General features: G+C 44.9%; 1 protein-coding gene across 1 annotated transcript; it reads left to right on the forward strand.

The window, feature by feature from the left end:
- The first annotated feature begins 1,096 nt into the window (after window positions 1–1,096).
- On the forward strand, window positions 1,097–24,441 carry FLACC1 (flagellum associated containing coiled-coil domains 1). The gene is made up of 14 exons (XM_068543828.1): window positions 1,097–1,209; window positions 1,707–1,781; window positions 4,362–4,410; window positions 5,944–6,077; window positions 7,257–7,350; window positions 8,987–9,048; window positions 10,881–10,978; window positions 12,014–12,066; window positions 13,527–13,626; window positions 15,220–15,323; window positions 17,479–17,541; window positions 20,242–20,331; window positions 20,449–20,558; window positions 24,315–24,441. The coding sequence occupies exons 1-14, from the start codon at window positions 1,097–1,099 to the stop codon at window positions 24,439–24,441; spliced, it is 1,272 nt and encodes a 423-aa protein (XP_068399929.1).
- The last annotated feature ends 1,106 nt before the right edge of the window (window positions 24,442–25,547 follow it).

Here is a 25,547-nt window from a genome sequence, read left to right on the forward strand (position 1 = left end):
TGGAAATCCTTAATCAGAGCAGCAAAGCCCCCTTTGGCACGTAAGGTAACATATTTACAGGTTCCAGGGATTAGAACATAGACTTTTTTTGCTGGGGAGACATTATTTGACCTACCATGTGCTCCAACATATCTGTCAAATATTCATCAGGATCATCAGATAATCTACCAGTTCCAATCCTGAGTCTTAGGGAGCTTTCACCTGGAAATTGGTTCCTGCTGGTCTGTACGCCCTTTGCAGGCATGTAGGCTGCAGGTTCCTATGGAAGCTACGTGAGGGAGTTACGGTGCCAAGCATGTACTGACATCGCTTGTGCCATATCGTCTCCTCTCTCATTCTCTTTGTTTCTGTGGAATTAAATCTCTTTTAATCTTTACTCTCATTTTCGTGGGGTTCTGGAAAAGAAAGAAGATAAACAAGTGTGATCAAGGCTCCATGTTTATCTGACAGTTGTCTTTCACGCAAACCTTCCTAACGCGTTTTTGTTTTTGTTTTTGTTTTTATGGAGTCAAGAAAGAAGAGTTTTGACTGTGTAATTCAGGCAGGTGACCAGGAAAGAGAAATCGAAAGATCTGCTTGCACTATAATTTGACTAACAGACCTGATTTTCCAGAAAGGTCTATGAAGGACCTGCTGCAGGGATTTCTCTTCGCTTTAGAGACAGCTAGTGTGACCTGATGGAAGAGCAAGTGCTTAGGAGTCAGATAGACTTGTGTTTGTTCCCAGCTTTTCAGCTTGCTACCTCCGTGACCTCTCTGAGCCTCACTATCGTCGTCTGTAAAGTTGGCATAACAGTAACCGATCACTTATTGTGGATCTGGCTCATAGTAAGCACTCAACTACATCAAACGTGACACTGCTTTCAAGTCAAGTCTCCTAGGTGGCAAGGGGTGAGGTGTTATTCTATAGTCAAGACCCTGTACCACATCGACAACTTCCAGAATCTGTCATCTGTGCTTTTTGGGCCTTCCCTGGGTTCTTCCCAATTTGTCTCTAAGTATTGTTGCTCTGACTCTGAACACTGTGACTCTGCTGCTGTTTTCCCATTTCAGCAAGGGCCTCCTGACCTAGCAGCTGAGGCGGCCCCTGACCTGCCATGTACCCCAACCCTCTCGTCTACTGCACCTGCTGGGATCCCTGGAACTTGGGACCACAGAAACTAATCGAGACCCCTCAGCCACCAAGAAAGACCTCCCCAATGAAGTCCAAGTAAGGATTACCTGGGATGGAGTGGAGCCTGGGGGCTTGGGCTCCATTACAGCCATCTTTCTCTCACAAGATTTCCGAAACAGTCAACCTGGCAGCAGAATCCCAAGAGGGCCAGAAAGCCCAGCTTTCCACAGCCTGTAGGCTGCACAGCGCTCTTGGCAGTGCTGCCGGGGCTGAGCGTCATTTTCAATGAGAAAGTCTCAGAATTAGCGCAGCAGGGAAGGGGCCCATGGCAGCTGGCTCTCCATGGGGGACGAAGAGCTTCTAGAACTAGGGGATGAGTTGTGCTGCTGGCCCGGGAACCCCTGGTCCATGAACAAGTGCCAAGGCCTTCAGCCTGAGGTTCCCCAAGATCATCCTGATTTTAAAGATTCCCGTTATCAGACCATATATTCCACTTTGGGTTCACGGTGGGGATCTCCCTTACCAGGGAATGCTAAACCTGGTTTCTGAATTTCCAATTTTCTCATTCTTGTTATTTCCTTTTTCACTTTCAGGCTAACTCCTCCTCCTCCAGCTTCAAAAAAACAAAATTATGCCCAACCAATAACAAAATCTGTTGTCGCCCCAAAGTAAGTATTTTTATGTCCATGGGACAGGAACGGTTCAAGGTATGGGAATAAAATAATCTCCCTTCTTGGCTTTCACAGTCCTTCCTGACTTGAGCTAATTGCTGCCAGGTATGTCAGAGAAATGCCAGAACCCGCTGGGATTCCCCCCAGACCTCAGCTCCTACAAGTGGGTTCTGTGGTCCTCTGACCCCACAGGTTTCAAGGTCACTTCAAAGGAGCTCTCAGTGGAAGTGCCCCAAAAAGCCATTCCCTGCCCTAAAAGGGCACTTCCTTGGCAAAGAGCCTCCCGTGGATTTATGGTGCTGACTCACCCTTCTCCCGATTACCATGTCTAAGGTTTTCTGTAGCTTGCAGCTCTGTTTTTACTCATCAATTAAAGTTTTTAATCCATATTTATAAGCTTAGATGTGTAACTTAGCTTTAGGCCTTTGCATGAATCTTTGTGTTCTATTTATTTATTTATTTGGAAAATTTTTATTGAGCACCTATTATTTGCTATACATTGAGTCAGGTGCAGGGGGACAGCAGTGAACACGGCAAAGTCTTCACTCTCAGGGACTCACATTGACCATAAACATGTTAATCCATCCAAGGTCTACAAGTGCTACGAGGAAAAATAACACAGGCATAGGGAGGAGGGGATGGTGACGGTGGGATTGTTATTTTATACAGAGAAGTCAGGGCAATCCCTGTGTAAAAAGCCAGGAGGAGCCACTTTGGCACCTCGGGCAAGCACTCTTGGCCAAGGGAACAGCGGGTACAAAGGCCCTGGGTGGGAATTTGCTTGGCACATCTGATTTTTCCTGGAAAGCAAAGAGGCCCATGTGGAGGGAGTGCAGGAAGTGAGGAGACAGTGTTGGGAAATGAGCTCAGAGAAGCAGCAGAGATGCTGAATGTAGTCGGCAGAATAATGACACCCCCCATCCCGCCCACAAAGAAGTCCATGTCTTAATTCCTGGAAACCACCACTTTGTTCTGTTACTTGCCAAGGGAAAATTAAGATTGCAGATGGAATTATGTTGCTCATCAGCTGACCTTGAGATGGACAGATCAACCTGGATTATCCAGGTGGGCCTAACGTAAATGTAAAGGTCCTTACACATGAAAGAGGAAGTCAGAGTGTCAGAGAAGGAGACGTGATAATAGAAGCAGAGGTTGGAGTGATGCCGTTGTTGGCTTTGAAGATAGAGGACAAGGCCACTAGGAACGGGGGCAGCTTCTAGGAGCTGGAAAAGGCAAGGAAATAGATTCTCCTCTAGAGCCTCCGGGAGGAATACGACCCTGCCAACACCTTGATTTTAGCCCAGAGAGACCCATTTCACACTCTGCCCTCCAGAACTATAACAAGCTGGTGTTGTTTTCAGGCACTAAACTTATGGTAATTTGTTATAGTAACAGTAGGAAACTCATACAGTAAACTGTGCTGGCCACTGTCAGGACTTTGGCTGTTACTCTGAAAGGGATGGTGTATTCGCTGCTAGGGCTGCCATAACAAAAAACCCCACAGACTGAGTGGCTTAAGCAACAGAAATTTATTGTCTCACAGTGCTGGAAGCTGGAAGTCCAAGGTCAAGGTGCTGGCAGAGTTGGCTTCTGGTGAGGGCTCTCTCCTCGGCTTGCAGATGGCTGCCTGTCTGCCGCCTCCTCACCTGGTCATTCCTTTGTGCCTGCACACCCAGGGGTCTCTCTGTGTGTCCTAATCTCTCTTGCAAGGACATCAGTAAAATGGGATTGGTGCCCACCCTAGTGGCTTCATTTTAACTTAGTCACCTCTTTAAAGGTCGTATATCCAAATATAGTCACATTCTGAGACAGCAGGTGTTCGAGCTTCAGCCCGGTGAATTTGGGAGGTTGGCGGGGTGGGGTTGGGGGGCGATCTTTTAGCCGGTAACAGATGGGAAGCCATCAGAGGATTCCGAGAAGGGTGACCCCATCCACCTTGCATTTCATGTCACCACATCAGAAGCTAGTTACTCTTATTCAGCTCTTTCAACGTCCCGGGTAAGCTCGATTGTAAACACTCTTGTGATATTTGAGTACCTGATATCATGCTCATGTTTCTGTAACTGAAAACGAAAATTAATTATAATCAGGGTTAATGCCAGATCTCAGGATAGTAACACTTTGCTTGTCCTGAATTCATTTAAGGGGCACTTTCAGGATCCCAGAGCACCAATTTCTAGTGTAAACACGAAGGCAGGTGTGCAGACAACACAGATGTCACTTAAAAATGTGTGCATCGAAGATTAGACACTGTGCTCATAGGAGAGCGCTTGGGATCTTCATGCCAAGTCTCTTGGCCTTGCTTTAGCAATAGTTCTGCTCTTAGACTAGTGACGGATTGATTTCCCACTTTTTTACTACCCACCATTTCATCACAATCTGTGTACCAACGATCCCTGGACCCTTAAATATTCCCTATTTCCTGAAGTAGACTATTTTGAGAGCTGAAAGGGACCACAGAGATCCCCCAGGTAATGTCACTTTTTACAGATGAGTGGCAGGCTCAGGGTGCAGCTCCTAAGCTTGGAACTTTTCTTTGCTCTCCGGTTGCTTTCTGAGCACACCTTTCTCTTGCAGAATGAAAATCCATTTAGGAAAACAAGAGGAGAGCAATGAATTACCTTGTGTGAGTAAAAACGGGAAGCGGGCAGTGGGGCTAACATTTATTGTGTGCAGGCATGGATCTTTTACACATGTTTACCTCCTCGAATCTGTGCAATGATCCTCTGAGGAGGAACTGTAATTACTGCATTTAATGTGTAGCTGGTAAGCGGCAGAACCAAGACTTGAACTCAGCTCAGCCAGACCCCAGAGAGGGCATTTAATTACCTATTTCTGCTGCCTTGTGTAGGGTGAGAAGAGTGTCTCAAGGAAACCAGACGGTGACAATCAGTACAGGCCAGGGTAGAGCTCATGCCCAGATGCAGGAAACCCTCTGCTGCACTTGGGAACCCACAAAGGGTGGGGGAGGGACCGTCAGGACCCCTGAGAAGAGCAGGGATGGGAGGGTGCTGGAGAAAGAGGTGGAGACCAAACCCAGAAGGACATGACACCTGCCTGGGAGTTTGGGCCTAATCCTTTTTGTGTCTGGGAGCCTTTAGGGGTCTGACACAGGCACGGAACCAGGTCAGATTTACATTTTAGAAAAAAGACCCTCCGGTGGGATATTATTGGTGCTTTTTACTGCTTTCTGCTTTTGTCTATTTTCCTCGCCCTTCTCCCCCTGCCCCACCTCTCTTAATGCAAGGATCACGCAGTCCCCTAATGGTCAGGAAAAAAAAATAAACAAATATGCAATAGCCCTCCAGGTGGAGAGGATGATGAACTTTAGGGGAGCCAGACTGAAGGCGGAGAGGCCAATTGGGAAGGGATCACTGGAGCCAAGGAGAAAGATGACAGTGGTCTTGAGCCATGTCAGGGGCAGGGGTGCGGCAAAGAGAGGATGAGGTCGAGATACAGTTAGGAGACAGCAGTGACAGGACTCGTGGGGCTGCAGGGGTGTCCTGCACAACTCAAGATGGTACATCTTATCCTGGACTATGCTGGTTGGTAGCCCTGCCCAGATGAATGACTTCTAGTGTCTCGTGGGGTATGGAGGAACTGACTAGAATGTTTTCTGGGGTTTTTTGTTTTGTTTTGTTTGCAACTGAACTAGGCATTTTCTCCTATGTTATTTTGTTTATTCCTCAAAAAAAGCCGTTTGAAGAAGAGGTATTATCCTCCTTTTCTGATAAGGAAACTGAAGCACGGAGATGTTGAATAACTATGGTTGGTGGCAGAGCCAGGATTTAAACTCGGGCCCATCTAATTCCAAAACCTGAGGGGTTTCCACAATGGCTGGCCTTCTCCTGGCCTCTGGCCATGAAGGAGAACGCAGAGGAGGATGTGGGCTGGGAAGCAGAGCGGTGGCAGGGGTCAGCGGTTGGGTTGTGCACGTGCTGAATTTGAGAGCCCTATGGGGGCGCTCAGGAGCCAGCCGCGTCTTGCAGTTGGGTGCGAGGAGAGAGGTAAGCTGGGGGAGGGCACGGGGGGAACTTGGGACGGGGAATCCCACCTCACGTGTCTGTTTGTAAGATGTGAGTAGGGCGCTAGCAGAAGATTGGAGCAATCTCAGCACTCCAGGTCTGCAGTATACCTTATCTTCCACCTTGATGCCCAGGAAGTAATAAACATGTCACCTGGCTACCGCTTTGTTCGGAATAGAGAGCAGATTTCCGTCACCTTGGGAGATGAGATGTCTGATAGGAAAAAGCATTCAGAATCAGACAGCATGGACAAAGTCAGAATTTCCAGGTAATGTCCCTGGACCCACATCCAGCTCCTCAGCCCCACCCCAGCCTGGCCTCAAGGACGAACCCCTTACTTGGGGCCCAGTTCACGGCGTCCCTTCACTCCTCAGCCTGGCGCCGGCTCCCCTCTGCACCCACCTCTCTGCTCTGAGCCCATCTGAGTCAGGCAGACAGACGAGTCAGGCAGCTGATCTGGAGAATGATTGGGTGGGTGTCCCTCACACTGAAGGGGACTAGCTGTTTCTGGAGGTAATGAGTAGATGAAATGTTCATAAAATAGTCTGAACTTGAAGGGTGAGAGCTGAGAGTAAGGTCAGGGTTTCTGGGAGGCCAAAGCCTGCATCTCTTTTCCATTAAGTAGAAAGATACCACTTAGTTTACGCCTCTGAGAGGTGCAGTGTGAAAGGTTCTGGTCTGACTCCATCCTGGCTGGGCACGCTGCCGCCCCCTCTGTCATTCAAGGCCCACCCACTCTCTATCCTCCGGGACCATGTAAAGTCAGCCCCCACATCCTCTTCGTGCTACCTGCTAAACCGCTCATTCATATCTCCTCCTTCCCCATCTCCTCCTACATCCTCTCTCTTCTTTCCTCGCCCTCAGGAATCAAGGACCTCATCTCTGCTGCACTGCCTGCCACTCTGTTCACTCCAGCTCAGCCAAACAGAGCTGAGTAACCTTACAGATTTCATGGAGTCCTCAGACTCAGAAACACAAAAATCCGTAAATCTACTCTGAAATCCACACTCTTAAATCCCCTCTTTGTCCTGTTTCCGGCCCATTCCTTGTCTATGAGTCACTGTCAGCATCAATCCTATTCCTCCACCTAATTTCCTAATCCTCTGAATTTCTCCCTCCTCCATTTCAAGTATCTTTACCGAGTCAAGGTCAAATCCTCATAGATTTCTGGCATCCTCCTCTTTCCCTTCTAGTCAGTGGGTCACCAGACCACCCCTGCTCACTTCTGGCCAGATTCCCCAAAAGGGCTGCGTGTGAGGCTCAGCCACCCTACTGCCAAATCCCTTCTTCCAAACCACCCTCTGCCCCTACCCCCCACCCCCCATGGTGATGGAGCAGGTGCAGGACATGGCCTGGCTCTCACCAGCCCAGAGCCAGCCATGCCCAGGGAGGGCCCTGACTGGCACGGCCTGGAAGCTGCATGGATGACGGATTACTTGTCCCGCAGGACTGCTATCATTACTGACCTAGAAGAACAGATCTCAGAGCTGACAGCGATAATAGAGCAAATGAACAGAGACCATCGTTCTGCCCAAAAACTGGTGAGTGGTCCTTGAGTTAACCAACATCTCTTTGGGAAGGGGAAGGGCCAATAGTTTCAGATCACCTGCTATGTTCCAGGCAAGGCCAAGCACCTTACTCATGGGAGCCAGGCTGTCCAGGCAACAGCCCTGACTTCATCCTCATCCATAATCGCAAGAACTCAAGTCCCTCCTCTAGGCCTAACTCAATTTCCGGGAGTTCTCGGGGAGCCTCTGGCATGTTCAGTGCCACTGTCCTCTCCACACTAGGGGGCGCCAGCCATTTCCAGCAGGGCTGGCTGTGGCCTGTGCGGTGAGTTAAATTTCAGACCTTGCTGAGGCTCTTGGTAACCGCATCAGCGTGACCAGGACTTCAGTTTTGCTCAAAAGCTGCCCAGAAGCCTCCAGTACCACTTCCTGTTGCTGGTGAAACTGCCTAAGCCCACTCTCCAGAATCTGCTGATTTCAGTTTGCACTGTTCGTGTTCCCTGGGGCTTCTGGTAACACTTCCTTTAAAATTCACCATTCATTTTATCACGGACTTTTCTTCTCCGCCCTAAGCAGAGGCGTCTGGTGGCCTGGACTGGAATGATACATCAGAGCAATCCTTAGATGTCCTCCCCTCTCCTCCCATCTCCTCCTTTCTCCTCCCCATCTCCCCATCCCCTCCTGCCACCAGCCCCCGCGCCCCCCCACCCCGCCTCGCTTGCCGTTACCGAACCCATGTGTGAAGGGTAGCTTCCCAGCAGGCCAGCCCCTCACCCTCTGATACACACCAGATGTGTCTGAATCCTATAGTGACCCAGCATAGGACTCAGGCTGAGACCTTCCCTTCTGAGGAGTCATTCCTATACCTTCCTGAAAACCCTGCCAAGTTCATGGTCACCTTCTACAGAAAGGAAATTGGGGCTCAGGAAGTTAAATAATTTGCATGAGATCACTCACCTCATCTGTGGTGGGTTACTGGGCAAAATGCACACTTTCAGTCACTGAAGCATCGGCCCTGCTGAAGACATATTTAGAGATTATTTCCATGGAGGGACCTCAGATTGTGATTCTTAAAATTCTCCCAGCTGTGAACACCCTACATTGTTGTGTGACTGTGCAGAAGGGGGTGTGTGCTGGCCCCGAGGCCTTGTCTCGGCTGGCGGTGTCTATTCCTCCTGAGGCACTGGCCAGAGGACCCGATGTGTGTGTTAGAAGGGAGGTTCACCTGGAACTGAGCACTTCCTGCCTCCACACTGGTTTTAAGTTCATCAAAGCAGGGTCTGAGTCTCAGGCCTCTTTGGCTCCTCCAGGTCAAGCCCTTTGCACAATAAACGATTGCTCAATTGAATTACGTATCCAAAAATCCAAAGACCATGATCTTGCAAAGAGATTACAGTCCAGCCAAAGAGACCAGACCTGCCCACAAAATAGTGAAAGGGATGGTTTCCATGCACCCTTTGTGAACTGATTATGTACCAGACAACATAGAGCGAGGCAAGAATTGTTCCGTTCCCTCAGTAACGATGTGCTCTCTGGCACTGCCGAACACAACGGGAGAGGCTTGGGGAGAGGGGCATACCCCATGAATGGGAAGGCTTCTCAGAATTTGCAGGTTGGAGTGGGAGTGGGGTCCTCAATCCTGTCTTGTTAATGCCAGCCTCGTTTCTAGCTCTCCAATGAGATGGATCTCCGCTGTGCTGAGATGCAGAAGAACTTTGAAAGCAAGAGGAGGTATGCTTTCTGGCACAAGTTCTTGTGTACTGAAGGTCCTAAGGCTCCTGCATCCTTGCAGGATTTCAGTTCACTGGGATTTCAGACAATGTCAAATGGAACTGGGTGGCGAGGGGTAGGGGAGATAAGAGACATGTCTTTGGAGAGCAGGATGGTTTGATCTGAGGTCACTAAAATACAGCCCGGAGAAGGTTATTCCTGGCTTTGTAATTTCTCATCCAAATTTCATTTCAATTATAATCTCCCTTTCAGTTGATTGCCGAGAAGAGCCGTTTTTTGGTTCTCTAGGAGGTTTCCATGGTAAACTACTGTTGTTCTCAGCCTGGTCTCTCCCCACGCCCCTCCTCTTCCTCCTCTCACCTCTACTGTCCCTGGCTACTAGGTCAAGGTCTGGGCAAAATGGGAAGAAGGTATGGGAAGGGCAGGAGCCAGAGCTGCAGAGACAAACCAAGGGGAAGAAAAAGGAGGTGTGTTGTCTGTGAGAGTGAGAAAACCCACAAAGTCCCCTTCCACACCTCCTGCTGGGCACCAGAGCAGCCCCAGTAGTCCTGCTAGAGAGAGGTCTTCCTAAGTGTCACAAACTTGCTTTTTAAAAATTTTTTAAATTAATTGACTTATTTACTAATAGACTTTATTTTTTAAAGCAATTTTAAGTTCACAGGAAAAAAGAGCATAAAGTAGAGAGAATTCCCACATACCCCCAGGCCCCATACCTGCACAGCCTTTTGTCAACACTGACATCCCACACCACCATGCGACGTTTGTTACAATCAATGAAGCCTACACTGACACACAGCGTTATCCCCCAATGTCCACAGTTTACATTAGGATTCACTCTTGATGCTGTACATGCTATGGGTTTTGACAAATATTTAGTGACACGTATCCGCCATTATAGTATCATACAGAATAATTTCATTGCCCTAAAAATCCTCTGAGCTCTGCCTATTCATCCCTCTCTCCCCACTAACCCCTGGCAACCACTGATCTTTTGACTGCCTCCGTAGCTGTGCATTTTCCAAAATGTCACATAGTTGGAATCATACAGCCTGTAGCCCTTTCACAGTGACTTCTTGAACTTACCAATATGCATTTAAGGTTCCTCCATGTCTTTTCTTGGCTTGACAGCTCATACAGCCTTTTATTTTATTTTTTTAATATTTATTTATTTTATTTACTTATTATTATTATTTTTTATTTTTGGCTGCGTCGGGTCTCAGTTGCGGCACGCGGGATCTTCACTGAGGCATGCGGGCTCTTCCTTGTGGCACGCGGGCTTCTCTCTAGTTGTGGCACGTGGGCTCTTGAGCACGTGGGCTCTGTAGTTTGTGGCACACGGGCTCTCTAGTTGAGCCACGAGGGCCTAGTTGCTCTGCGGCATGTGGGATCTTAGTTCCCCGACCAGGGATTGAACCTGCGTCTCCTGCATTGGAAGGCGGATTCTTTACCACGGGACCACCAGGGAAGTCCCATATGGCCTTTTATTTTAACACTCCTCTTGAACACTGCCAACATCTGCCTCCTGGAATGGAGGCTGGAGAGACCTTGGGCTCTAAAATTATCCTGGGTGTTAATCAGCCCACAGTTTCCCAAAAGGATTGTAAGCAAAGACTGTGCTGTTGGGGGGCATCCATGGGTCCCTGATGTCTCCATGCAAAATAGTGGATGGTGAAAACAGGGATCTCCTCACCCTTTTCTGGATGGATGTCAGGAGAATGTGTCAGGAAGTGAGGGCCCCGCAGCCTGCCCACCAGCTGCCTGCATGAGGGAGGGGAGGTGGGATCAGGTGAACTTTTCACAGATGACTGTGGCCTTCTCCTGGGGTCCCACAGGGAGCTCGAGGAGGCTCACGCAGCACAGCTCAGTGAGCTGGAGAAAAACTACAAAGCAGCCTTGAAGGCAGAGAAGTTGGCTGCCCAGGATAAACTAGGTACGGTTGGGACCTGGGAAAATGACCCTGATGAGGGGGCGGAGGCTGACCCTGCAGATCTAGGGCGGAGGAACTCCCACGGCCATGGGTGAACTCTGGCTAGGTTTTCGAGGTTTCCTTCTCAAGCCCAGGAAGAGCAAGTGGTTGAGAATGAAACTGAAAAAAGGGAAACCATGTCAAGCAATGTCCTCCCTACCCCCCAGAAGTTAGAAGGGTCTGTGGCCAAGTTTTGGGGTCTGAGCAAGTCCCTTCATCTCCTTAAGTCTTAGTTTCCCAATCTGGGAATCAAGGACAAGAATACCTGCCTTTATCAGAGTGATAAGAATGTGAAAGCACTATTTAAAGTATATTTAAAAGGTCTACAAACGTAATACTGTTCCAATTCAACAAGTTTCCTCACCTGTAAAATGATGGTGTTTCATTAAATTCTAACAGGCACACTATGATTTGTATGGCCTTAAAACCTGTAAGGGTTGTGTGGGCCATTTATCCCGTTATTTATGCTGCCTTTGGGAAGGACAAAGTGTGTACCCTTCAGAATTCTGAGTTTATAAACTAATAGCCACAGGGAGAAGAATTTCTATAATCTCCTTCCGTTCTTTTACATTTTTAAAAGACGATATTTGTACCTTGCTGGTTTTCCAGTTCTCTAAAGAGAACATGTATTGTTTTCAAAACCAAGGTACACTAGGAATGTTATTTTAAAAAGACAGAAGGTTTTGCTTCTGTTTTTCCCTCAGTTGTAGGTTTGCCCCCAGGGATTAGTCCTCATACTTGAGGTGCATCAGAATCACCTGAGAAGCATATTATTGACAGATACTGAGCCTTGCCTCTGAAACTCAGCAGGTTTAGAGTGGGGTCCGGCCACCTAAATTTCTAATAAGCTTCCAGAGTGATTGCTAAGGCAACACCATGGTTTCACCACCGACAGGATGAGTTTGAGGTACGGACAGTGTGCAGGAGAGCTCTCATTTGAATTTGAAAACATGTATTTCAGAGGAATAATGATGACCCTGTTGTTTTCCTTTTGTCCAGAGGAGATGGGAAAGGAATATAAGTATTTGAAGAATATGTTTCATATATATCAGGTGAGATTCAGAGCTCCTTGGTGGATTATGAGAGAAAGAGAAGCAAGGCTCATTCCTGGTTGATGACGTTGAAATGAATCTAGAGCTCTTGCCCAGAAAATCATTTCCTGAAATTCCCAGCCTCCTTGAACCTAAGTGGCCCTCGAGGAGAAGAGGGAACCTGCGGACTGTGATGGCACCCATGCAGGACATGTCAGTCACCCAGACCCTAAAGGAGCCCGTTGAAAAATATGTTTGTCATTACAAAAGTAATACCTGCTCATTGTTTTTTAAAAAATGGAAATTCAAAAACCAACAACAGGGACTTCCCTGGTGGCACAGTGGTTAAGAATCTGCCTGTCAGTGCAGGGGACATGGGTTCGATCCCTGGTCCGGGAAGATCCCACATGTCGCGGAGCAACTAAGCCCATGCGCCACAACTACTGAGCCTGCGCTCTAGAGCCCGTGAGCCACAACCACTGAGCCCGTGTGCCACAGTTACTGAAGCCTGCGTGCCTAGAGCCCGTGCTCCGCAACAAGAGAAGCCACCGCAATGAGAAGCCCACGCACCACAACGAAGAGTAGACCCTGCTCACCGCAACTAGAGAAAGCCTGCGCGCAGCAATGAAGACCCAACGCAGCCAAAAATAAAACTAATTAATTAAAAAACAACAACAACAACAACAGCAACAACAAAAAGAATGAACTATCACCACCCCAAGACAACCACTGTTGATATTTGTACTTTGTAACATCTTTGATCTTAGTAAAGTACTGGGTCAAAAAGAATAAACACTTGTAAGGCCTTTGATGCATTTGGCCAAATTGCCATCCAAAAGGACTGTGTCGCTCTGCACTAACTCTAGCAAGCAGAGCAGGGAGTACCTCAGAACATAGCCCATCCACTTAGCCAGCTAATTTGATGGAGCCCCAGGAAACCAGAATTAGGGCATGATTTCATCCTAGGGGGATGAAAGAGTGGGAGGGGGTAAGTGGACAGAGGAAGGGCTGGGCCAGCAAGCCCCCATCCTATGGTGACCAACTGGTCCTGGTTTGCCAGGGACTTTCTGGGTTTTAGCACTGACAGTCTGGAGTCCCAGGAAACAACTCAGTCCCAGGCAAACAATGACAGTTGATAAAAAAATTAACAGCTTGGCATTTCCCTTGTTTCCCCCTGTGCTATTGATGAGTGATTCATGATTCAGAGAGAGCTGACACGAGCATCTGCAACATGCTCAACTGCCTGTCTTCAAAGGAAGCCCAGTTCCAACAGGGCAAACGCTGTGCAGAGTTTTCTTTGATCTTCAGGGTTCTGCAGGCTCTTGGGTGACTGGGCTGGAATTGACTCCCATCAGTCACCATATGGGGCCCCCAGCAAGGGTCCCAGGTGAGGGAAGCCGCAAAGGGCTCAGGGCTGAGCCTCAGGCCAGGGTGCAGCCTTTCAGGATGCTTTTCTTCATGGTACCTTTGTACCTCCACAGAACAGCATTTATGATGAAATGGAGGACAAGTGGTCAAAGAAGAAGGCAGAATGGGAGAAGGATGAGAAGTTGGAGTGGGAAAAGATCCTGTTACGGCAAAGTGAGTACAGGAATTTTAGACTTTTTGATGACAGATGCACCAACAAACTGGCATTAAGTTTGGTCTCAACTTGAGGAAGGCAGCCTTGAAGTCATGAAGGATGACAGGTGGGCTGCATGGCTGGACTCCTGAATGGAAGGTGCCTGGAGTCTTCAAGAAAGTGCAACAAGGATAGAGTCTTTTATGTAGTTTAGCCACCTGAGGGTCTAAACTGTACCATCCAGAACTCACTGGTTGCAAGTTTGGCAATCATGGGCTGGAACGAGCTTGTGGACATCTGTAGGATTGCAGACTTGTTTTCTGGGTACAGGTGACCCCGAAGTTCCAGAAAAAAAGCTCTTGAATTAGTTTCAAATATTCACTTGTTGGGGGAGGGGCAACACAGTCCATACTCCCACGTGCCCCCTAAAGGAAGCCATGTTTGATATATTTTTCAATTGAGATACATTTTAATTGATATAAGGATTGATATAAGGTGTAAAACATGTTGATTTGATACAGTCATATATTGCTGTGTATTTTTTTTAATATTTCCAACACTTAGCACAGAGCCTGGCTCATACATAGTGCCCTATAGGAGACTTTCCTACCCCCACTGAGCTTCTTAATAAATGGAAAAAAGAGAGAGAAATCTCTGGAAACTGCTCCCTGACCTAGAGGACTAGTTGAGGTAGAATTGGGGGCTCTATAAACCTATTCCACATCCTAGCCCAACACAATTCAGATCAGATTTAGTTGATATTCACAAATCACTCATATAAATGCAGATACTCCCTGGGAAAGGTCATCCTTAAGGCCCTTCCCACCCTGGACTCCCAGGAGGTAGCATGAAGACCCTGGAGTCAAGGTTGGGGAATGGGGTGTGGAGCTGCTCCTCTTTGAGTCTTTACCTGGAATCTTGGTGTAGCATAGCCCACGTCATCACCCAGACTCCCAGCTACTCGTACTACACTCATCCCATGTTGCCAGAGTCTATGCTAAGATGCTACGAGCAGTTTTGGAAGACCAGAATTTAGCTGCTCATAGTGTAGCTCAGTCCAGACTTATCTTGTGAGCCCGGGGGTTGCCTCCCTATCCACCCCTAGCACCACGATGCTGAAGAAGAAATTTGTGTAAGATCTACACCCGTCCTTCCCCCTGTTTAGTACTGGGGCTCTGCCGGCAGGTTCCCCTGTCCCCCAAATCCACTTAAGCCTAGCTCTGCCCCAGGGCTAAGTACAGAATAAATTTTATTGCTGGAAAAGTCACATGAGCCAAGAGCTGTATTTTAAGATAAGGGTATCAAAAACACATAGTGGTTACTTCAGCAGAGGGAACGCACAAAATAATAAGCAACAGATCCAAAATAAACTACACAAAAAGAACCAGAGGCATTAGCAGTAAATCCCATAAGGCTGATGTGATGGAAAACCATTTCCATGTTCACCTCACTCTCACGCATCTCCAGGTGAGAGTCAGAGGTTAGACACCAGGCTGGAAGTACCTTGAGTTTGACCCAGTCTGGAATTTCTATTATCTTCAGATACTCTGGTTTTCTCTCCATGTCTGTTTTTCCTACATTTACCCATATATGTGATTTCCTCACCTCCACAGAACATAAGATAACCAAAAAATTTGAGTTAGAGTCAGAAGAAGAGAAGAAGAAAATACATGACTCCTACAGTGCTATCTTTGAGAACTTCAATCGGGAGAAGGAGGTAACAGCCCAAAGCACATCAATGGTTGAAAGTGCAGTCTGGGTGGGACCTCCGGTTCCCAGGGGGACCTCTGTAATGGGGCAAACTTTTTGTCTTTTGGGGCATGGTCCTCCTTTTCCAGCTTCCCTGGAAATTTATGCAAGCAGACTCTCAGTCTTGCTGTCCTTTATCTAGGCAGTCTTACCACAGGGTTATTGGACTGAAAATTGTAATTAACAGGAAATAATAGAATGCTAAACATATACAGAACCCAAAATTCCCTATTTACCAAAATCCCAGTCTCTGAATGGCCTTCTCATCCTTGACTGTAACTGAAGAGAAAGGGCACTGTTGCAAACTCGACTAAGCAAATTTGGATATGTACAGCTCGTGTTTGATGAGATTTGACAAATGTGTTCATCCATGTAACCAACGCCCAAATCAAGACCTAGAATATTTCATCAACCCAGAGAGCACGCCTGTGTTCCTTCCAGATAAACCCTATCTCCCTCAAAACCAGCCCCAAGACAATCACTTTTTTGATTCCTACAACTATAGACTAGTTTTACTTGTTTTTAAACTTCATATAAATGGAATCATACAGTATATGCTCTTTTGTGTATAGCTTCTTTCCCCTCAATAATTTCTGTGAAATTTATCCATTCATTGTTCATATCAGCAATTTATTCCTTTTATTGCACAGTAGTATTTCTTTGTAGGAATATCACACAATGTGTTTACCATTTTTCTGTTTTTGGAGATTTTGGTTGTTTCCATTTATTAGCGTTTACCAATAAAGCTTTTATAAATACCCTTGTATAGCTATTTTTGTAGACATATGCTTTCATGTCTCTTGGGTATATACCTAGATGTGTTAGTTCTGGACTCTAGAGTAGGGATAGGTTTAAATTTATAACAAATTACCAAAATATTTTCCACAGTCGTCGTACCATTTTACTCTTGCATCTTAACTATATGAGAATTCCAGTTGTTCCATATCATCAACAACAATTAGTATTACCACTCTTTTAATTTTGGCTATTCCAATGGGTATGAAGTTGTATTTCATTGTGACTTTAGTTTCCCTGATGATTGATTATGTCAGGCAATTTTTCATATGCTTATTGGACCATTTATATGTCTTCTTTTGTGAAGCTTTGGTTCAAGTTTTTTGCCATTTAAAAAGAACTTGGGTTGCTTATCTTTTTATAATTGGTATGTAGGAGTACTTTTTAAACTATGGATACAGGTTCTTTGTCAGACATACATGTCGCGAATTCTATCTCCCAGCCTGTGGTTCGCCTTTTCATTTTGCTCACGTTGTCTTTCCATGTACAGAAGTTTTCAGTTTTGATGAAAGTTGGTTATCAATTTTTTCCTTTTATGGTAACAGTTTTCTGTGTCTTCTGTGAAACTGTTGCCTATTCCAAGAACATGAAGATATTCTAGTTCCTAAAAAGCTTTCTAATTTTAGCTTTTATGATTCTATGATCTATTTTGAATATTTTTTGTGTATGGAGCAAGGTAAAGGCCATAGGTCTTTTTTTTTCCATATAGATATTTATTGTTCCAGAATGATTTGTTGAAAAGATGTCCCTTTCTCCATTGAGTTACCTTGGTGTCTTTGTTGTATTTGAGGGGGCAGGGGGTAGACTCTTCATTCTGTTCCATTCAACTATTTGTCTATATTTAGGCCAACAACACAGTGTCTTAATTACTGTAGCTTGAAATCGGGGAGAAAAATCTTCCAACTTTGCTCTTGCTTTTCAAGATTATTTTGGTTCTTCTATATCCTTTGTATTTCTATATAAATTTTATAATTATCTTGTCAAGAAAGCCTGTTGGTATTTTGAGTGGGATTACAATGAATATAAACTTCAATCTGTGGAGAACTGGATATTAACAGTATTAAATCTGTACCCAAACAAAAGAAAAGGCTTTAATGAAAATATGATTTCTTTTAATATTTCTCGATGCACTAGGGTTGAACATGAGTAAGATTTTCATTATTTAACTTCAACATGTCATGTCATTAGTTTATAATGTGTGCTTCATTAAAGCAACATCTAAACTTTGGTGAATATTATATTCCTGAATCCTATTCCGGCTTTCTTAATTTTCTGAAAGAAGTGCCAGAACCCCAGTGCTGACCTTTTCCAAATAAAATTATTTTTAGGAGCTCTTAAAACAACACGAAAGGGACACCTTGCAATTAGAGGAGCTGAGAAAGACCAAAGAGGTAAGCTTTTTCATTTTTCCTGTGAAATTAGCCTCTTACAAATATATCACTAAAATGATACACTCTCAATAAAATGGAATCTATGATAATTTTCCCCAAACCATTAAAAAACAGAAGATCTAAAGCTGAGCTTGCTGGATTCAATAAGTCAAAAGGATTTTAGAACTGTCTGAAAAAGAAAGCCATTGTCTTTTTAGAGCCAGATCTGAACAAGTATATGCACAATATACTGTGTGATCTTCAATGTTAAATGCCTCCCATTTCTCGTAAGGCTCAAACCACAAAAGGACCTTAAATGGTAAAATGCCAGATTCTTCCTTCTGAACTCTGAAAAGTACAATACTGCCCCTTGGGAATGCTGCCTTCAGGCCTTTCCTTAAAACTCTGAGTGAACCTCACCCCCCGCCAGCCTCTCTAGGAACTTTTCTTCTGGGACAAATTACAGCACTTCCATGAGGGAGACACCAGAAGGGAAACTGTTTAAACCCACAAACTGCCTTGTAGTTCCTCTTCCACTGAGAATTTAATTTGGATCCAGAATGGACATGTTTGGGAAAAGATTAGCCATTATGAAAGCATGCCATGATATTGTAGAGCCCAGGCAGGGCTTCACCCTTGATGGGCAAACAGACCACAATGTCCCACAAGGTAAAGGGATGGGCTTTGGTGTAAAGTAGACCCACTGTGTTATAATAACGGCTTTAATGAGCTTGCCTACTAATTCTATCACTTGTGTCATTTCTGGGTCTGTTTCAATTAATTGATTTTGCTCCTCATGTATGGTCATATTTTCTTGTTTGTTTGCTTGTCTGGTAATTTTTTTATTGGATGCCAGCCATTGTGATGTTTACCTTATTAGGTGCTAAATATTTTTGTATTCCTTTAAATATCGTTGAGCTTTGTTCTGGGATTCAGTTACTTGGAAACAGTTTGATTTTTCAAGCCTTGGTTTTAAGTTTTGTTAGGCAAAATTAAAGCAGTCTTAATCTAGGGCTAATTTTTCCCTACTACTGAGACAGTATCCCTCTGAGTAAGCTACGCAGCGCTCTGTGTCTTGTACTCTGGCTGGTGGAAGCATGAATTTTCCCAGTCCTGTTTTGGTCCAGGGATGGTTCTGCCTGCTGGTGGTTCTTTTCCCCAGCCTCATCTCATTCTATTCCTTCCCTCCATCATGCAGCTCCAGTGGCACTGGACTTCTTGCTGTTTCTTTAACAGGCCAGGTTGCTCCCACTTTGGGGTCTTTGCACTTGGTGTTTTCCCTTCTTGGAAAGCTCTTTCCCAGATATCCACACGGCTCACTTCCTTACCTCCTTCCGGTCTTTCTTCAAATGCCACCTTCTCAGGGGTTACTCTACTTAAAGGCTCAACAACCCGCCCAGCACGTCCTTTCTCCTGTTTCATTTTTCTACACAGACTTATAACCATCAAACCTGATAAACTCAATGAAGTCAGGGATTTTTGTCTATTTTCTTTGCCACTGCTCCTCAGTTTCTAGAATACTGTCTGGCATATCACAGACATTCAGTACATAGCAAGTGATTTTTGAATGACTAAATCAATGAAAGAATGCAAAATTACCTGGTACAGTGCTTTGCCCAATGCCATTGCAGTAAATGATGGTACCTCTCCAGTTTATACATCGTGGGAGAATGCTCTTTTCATGCAAAGAGCCCTGATGACATGTAGGAGGTAAATGGGGCTGCACCTGAAAGCTGAGGCCCATCTGGTTCATTTTTATAGTCTCTCCAGCATCTATCTAAAGCAGATTCCACACTTATCCCTTCCCTGCACTTACACTGCATCTTCTATCCACAGCCTTGGTTTGTTTTCAATTTATTTATTGTATTTACTTTATTTACTTTAATTTTTTTGCATCTCTTTCACTAGGATGTATCCCCATAAAAGTAAGAACTTTATCTGTCTTGTTCATCATAATATTCCTGATGCCTAATACAGCAGTAGGTTTTGCAGGGGTTTTTTCCCCTAATTAACAAACTATTTTTTTAGAGCAGTGTTAGGGTTACTGAAAAATTAAGCAGAAAGTGCAGAGATTTTTTTCCCCCTACACACACACACACACACACACACACACGCGCGCACAATTTCCTTTATTATTAACATCTTGCCTTAGTGTGGTACATCTGTTACTGTTGATGAACCCATATCGATACATTATTATTAACTAAAGTCTATAGTTTACCTTAGGGTTTCCTCTTTGCGTTGTACATCCTATAGGTTTTGTCGCAGGCATGTAGCCTCCTTTGCAGTATCGTACAGAATAGTTTCTCTGCCCTAAAAGTCCTCAGTCCTCCTATTCGTCCCTTGCTTCCCTTCCTAACTCCTGGCAACCACTGGCCTTTTTACTGTCTCTATGGTTTTGCATTTTCCAGAAAGTCATGTAGTTGGAATTCATACTAGTTATTTAACAAATATTTGTTTAATGAATGGATGATTGGTAGCTATTTTAACAACCCATGTGAGCTGTGGTGAGGGCTGGCTCTAGGGCGGTGATAGTGAGGCTGAAGATAAGGGTATAGATGAGTGAGACACAGAGGAAGTAGAACGAACAGGGCGTAGTAACAGGGCAGGAGAAGGAGTAGCTAAAGTTGATGCTTTCATATTCGAATCCAGGTGTCCTGGAGAAGAGAATAAATGGGTAGACATCATCATGATGTCCAAAAACAATTTCTTCTTACACAGGTCATAGAGGAAGAGTTGCATGCTCAAGCTCTTATCCTAGAATCACTTAACACAACCCTCTACCAAACCCAGATGGAACTCCAGAGAGAGGTGAGTCCTGGCTGGAGTGGGGATAGGAGTTGGAGGGAGGAAGCCTCTGCCATATAGCTCTGCTCTGGGTGACTCTAATTTGGGAAAGATGGCTATTAAAATGTACCTGTCTTTCAGAAAGCTATGGTGGCAAATCTGGAGAAAACACTCCAGACCAAGCTTGCTGAAGCTGAAGAAAATTTTAAATATACCATACAGCACCTGACAGAAGAAAACATTCATCTAAGGTATGAATGATGCTGCTCAAAAAGACGTGGCTGAGTTATCTTTAGAAAGTGGAAGGGATGGGAATTCCCTGGCGATCTAGTGGTTAGGACTCTGCACTTCTACAGGGGCCCTGGGTTCGATCCCTGGTCGGGGAACTAAGATCCCGAAAGCTGTGTGGCATTGGGTGAGGAATAGGTGAAAATGAATCTAGGTATTCCCTCATGAAATCAAGGCACAGGCAGTGTCAGGAGGGGGATATGCTGGCCACAGAAGTTATCTACTGAGCTCATTTCATTTGAAGTGATGCTGGGAGACTCCTCTCCCTTTCCTCTCTTAGTTTTTTATGCAAAACAACACAGGAGGTTTATCTGAGAGTCTCTGGGTTTATTCAGTTTTATGACTGAGAATTATTGTTAAATCCAAGGCCTTGAGCCTTGTGATCTTCTATTATAGGCTTTATGCTTTGAAGGGCTTTTTTACTTATAGGGTATTGATTAATTCTGGGAAGAGGTATTGAGGGATCTATCTGAATCTTGAAGGGAGGTGCACTGTGAATTTTGCCAATATCAGTTGGAGATTTTGCCCATAAGGAGGATGGTAGCTCCTAATTCAATAGGGACAAATAATCAGTGTTTCCAAAATCAGTTCTAGGGCAGTGAGAGATGGAGCAAATAAAAGATGTCACAGGGTCATTTAATTCACCTGGTTGGCTTCTTTGATGACTGTGGTCAAATTCTAGAATTATTTCCCCCTTCTGGGAGAAAGAAATTCCAGCAAGGTACTTCTCTAAGAAGTCTCAGCTTAATAAATGGGTAGGGACAGAGGAACTAAGGAGAAAAGGGTGTGTATGTCTCAAAGGACCTAAATGAAAGGAAATAGGTTCAGAGACGGGAATCTCTTTCGGCTCATTAGAGATCACCACTATGTGAATTGTTTTAGTGTTCTGATGCAGGGGCTGCTTTATAGTAGTGCGGTTGAGCACTGAGAGTGCGGCTCTGATGTCTTTTAGGACTGGAAGAGATTCATCCCCAACCTGGAGAAATATTTCTCTAAGCCGATTAAGAGGGAGGATTGGGAAGAGCCCCTGTAGTTCCTTGGAGCCCCATCATTGAGAATTGGGAGGATGTTGGAAAGACTGGTTAGAGGGCTAAATGTACCTGAAGTGCTTGAATTTGTAAAATCTCTTTTCCAAAGTCCTGGCTCTTTGCAATAACAGGAGAAACTAGGAGGGTTCTGGTCTCATTTAGGAGACTCCATTTTCTGGGGTTGAACGTTAAGAATTTTGGCGATCTTCCTTATAGGTGAGTCATCTAGAGTGTGAGAGCACTGGTTTGCCAGATTCACTAAATCCAGAGTGGATGTAGTTTCCCATTCCATCTGTTCCTTTTTATAGAAGGGAAAGATCCCAGTTCAACCCATTAATAAATATAGAATTAAAAGCTTCCTGGGTGGAATCAACCTCTATAGGAAGAGCAGAATTTTCTTTAAAAACAATCTGAAGTCAACTGTAATCATCATGAACAGGTTTGTCAGATTTTCGTGTGCAAGCCTGAATTTTCTTCCAATCAACAGGCTTTGGAAAAGCCCTAGGAGTCACGTGATGGAGTCGCCTAGTGGTTGCTCAAGCCATGTAATAAGTTAGCAGGTTTCTTGGTTGTAATTTTAGAGACCTGTCAGGATTTCCTCAATTAGCAGTTTTCATCAAATGCTGGGCCTGACCTTCACCAACATGCATATGAACTATCTGATATAAGTCAGAGAAACCAGGTCAGTAAGTTCGAATGACTATAGTAAATTCCTGAGCAAATCTGTGAGGGTCTTTGGTTACTTTGGGTGAATCTTTGACTATGGTTCACAGTTCAGCTTTAGTCCAAGGAGTATGAGAAATTAAGGCTCTGGATCCTCAGACAGCTTAATTTTAAAGGGACAGGTTCTGACAAGTTCAGAGGAAAAAGGAGTGGGGAGAATTTCAGAAAGAAGCGGAAGTTCAGTAAAGGAATTAGTATAGGGGAACTAAGGCTATAGAGGAAGTATAGGTAGCATAGAAGGGAAGGAGGAAGATGGTGCCAGAGGCAGAGCCTGGTCACGAGGAGCCAAGGGAGAGACTCAAGATGGGGTCAGAGATGGAGCCTGAGACAAAGAAGCCAAAGAACAAGAGCTTGAAGCTTCAGGAGCCATTTTATCTTTCTTTACTTATTTGTTTGCCTCAGTTAACCTTAAGATCTTATTTTGCAGAGAGGCAATTTTAGACTCCTGATAATATTTGGCAGCCTCAAAATAAGCATTCCACTCAGTTCTAGAAATTTTTGAACTCTTGTGGTCCAATTTGGTTTTAGGAAAATTAAGTTTGGGGATTTCAAAAGTTCCCTGTGATGGCTGTTGAGATCCTAACTTGCCTTTGATTGGGTCAGTCCATTTAGCTAGAAATGCACATGAGGAAGGACCACAGTTTTTAAACATAGAATTGGCTGGAGTCCCTGCGGTGAGGGTGGGGGGCAACATCAAAATATTTAGATAACTGGGGTCCCATTTCTCAGAGGTTTTTCTCTGGAATAAAAGAATAATTTTCAAACAGCTTGCAACTCAAACAGCCTACAAGCTAATACCAGCCAGTTCTAAGGAAAGAGCTTGATCCCAAAGGAGCCAGACCAGAGGGTTTTCAGCCAGTTTCCAGAGAACCGCCCCTGTACCAAAGGAATGGGCCAACAGCTGAACTGACACAGTTTCAGTGAAGCAGCTCCTGTTCCCAAAGGAATGGGCTGACAACTTCTCAACCAGCTTCAGTAGAAACAGTTTAATCTCAAAATCAGGCCAAAGTGCCAAACAAGTACTTGCACATAGAACAAGGCCTTAACAAGAAAGATAAAACCTTAAAATAGATCCTGAATAAAGCCTGGAGAGCTTCAAATGGCAAAGAGGGCATGAGCTCAGATCCAGGAGAAAGATGTACCTTCAACCTCCAGGGTCATTGAGGAAAACAGTGAACTCAATGGGCTTGATTGTGGGTACCACACTTGTTTGCTCACCAGCCCAGAGCCATTGAGGATCTTCTCTGGTCCCCATATGGACCACCAAAAATGTTGACCTAAAATAAATAGACTGCCAGTTATCTCTCCAGGAAAGATGGGTTTATTGGGGATCAGCAAAAAATTGCAATTTGGGGTCTGCAACCATGGCAAGCCATATGAAAGGCCCCACACAGCAAGGGAAGAAGAATGCTTTTATAGAGGGGAAAAGTAAGTGGGGAGGGCTATAGTAAACAAAGAGTCCGTGGCTTTTCATTGGCTGAGTTCTTACCAGGAAAGAATAAGAGTCTTTCTTCCTGTTGGGCTCTGCTACCATCTCAGGGCATGAGAGCTCCCCCTTCTGGTCTCCCTACTCTATTTAACTGAGGTTTCTGTTTATTAATTTTTTACAAGGGATTTAGGTGTCAATGGTTTACCCTTAGATGCACCTGCATTTGGTTCCTATGAAAATCAACTTCAGGTCAGAAATTATTCTGTTACCTGAAGATGCATCTTAAATCATTGAAATAATTTTTGGTCAATACTTTAATAAAGGGACGTTATTCATTGTGTTAATTATGTAGAAAATTCCTCATATGGGAATTTGGTAATCCAAATTTCATGTCTCACTAAATTCAAAACCACTGCAAATAATGAATGAGACCCCCCCCAACCAGTGAAAGAATAAAACCACATTTCTCTGCCTCTCAAATATCCTATACCCCTTTCTACCCTTTGAGTCTATAGTGATGATACATCTTCTCTTTATAGGCAGAAGACAATTGCCAAAAATGAAGAAATTTTTGATGAACGATCTGGGAAATCGACCTCTGTTACTATTTACGAGCATAATTCTGACATTTTAGAAGATGGTGGCAATGAAACACAAGAATCATGAGCAGAAGAATTGTTCTCTATCTCCAAAGATATTAGGAACACCATCTTTGTAGGCTTAAGAACTCCCGTGAGGTTTTCTCGAGAAATGCATATGGTGAGTTTAGTTCTTGGGTTGCCTTGAGTCTACTTGTGTCTTTTCAAAATTTGTTTTCTTCTGAGTGGTTGGGAATGTTTGAATTCTCATCTCAATTACATAGACTTTCATGACTCTTCATTGAAAAGTGATTTTTTTCACACCTAGAGCTGAGCTTTCTCTAGGCTTTGTATTAATTTCTCTTCCACCTTTACATGTTTCATAACGAAGACACTGACCTGAAGAACTTCTTTCTATTAAATGTTGATGATATTTTGTGGTGCACCTTTTGTCCCCCTGGGACATTTTGCTAGCAAGAAAGATAATTTATTGATTTGATTCCCCCAAACATTTTCTCTCTTATATGTGTCCCCACTCCCCTACCTCTCAATCATGTCCCCTAACCTATGATTTGGGAAGAATTTCTGACGATTCCTGCCACCTTCTCTAAACCATCCCCAGAATTCAAATGCCCAAAAGGCAGGCAACATAAATAAGAGAAATTGGCTGGACATAAGAAAAAAACAATCACACAAGCATGGTGATAAGAGGTAATTGGCAGCAGCCTCAGTGGAGGGGATTGGGCAGGGTGGTGTGGGGGATTGGGGGGTGGGGCGAGAGTTATGGGGATTGGGTAAAACCATTCCATTGTTGCCAAACAGGAGCATGGTGTAAATGTGGTCAGATATCCTAATCTTTCAAAAGAAAGTATTCTGGTTTTTGGGGGCTTCCCTGGTGGCGCAGTGGTTAAGAATCCGCCTGCCAATGCAGGGGACACGGGTTCGAGCCCTGGTCTGGGAAGATCCCACATGCCACGGAGCAACAAAGCCCGTGCGCCACAACTACTGAGTCTGCGCTCTAGAGCCCACGAGCCACAACTACTGAGCCCGCATGCCACAGCTACTGAAGCCCGCACGCCTAGAGCCCATGCTCCACAATAAGAGAAGCCACCACAATGAGAAGCCCACACACCGCAACGAAGAGTAGTCCCCACTCACTGCAACTAGAGAAAGCCTGCGCACAGCAACGAAGAC

The sequence above is a fragment of the Eschrichtius robustus genome, chromosome 5, assembly GCF_028021215.1.
Source record: "Eschrichtius robustus isolate mEscRob2 chromosome 5, mEscRob2.pri, whole genome shotgun sequence".
Lineage (NCBI taxonomy): Eukaryota > Metazoa > Chordata > Mammalia > Artiodactyla > Eschrichtiidae > Eschrichtius > Eschrichtius robustus.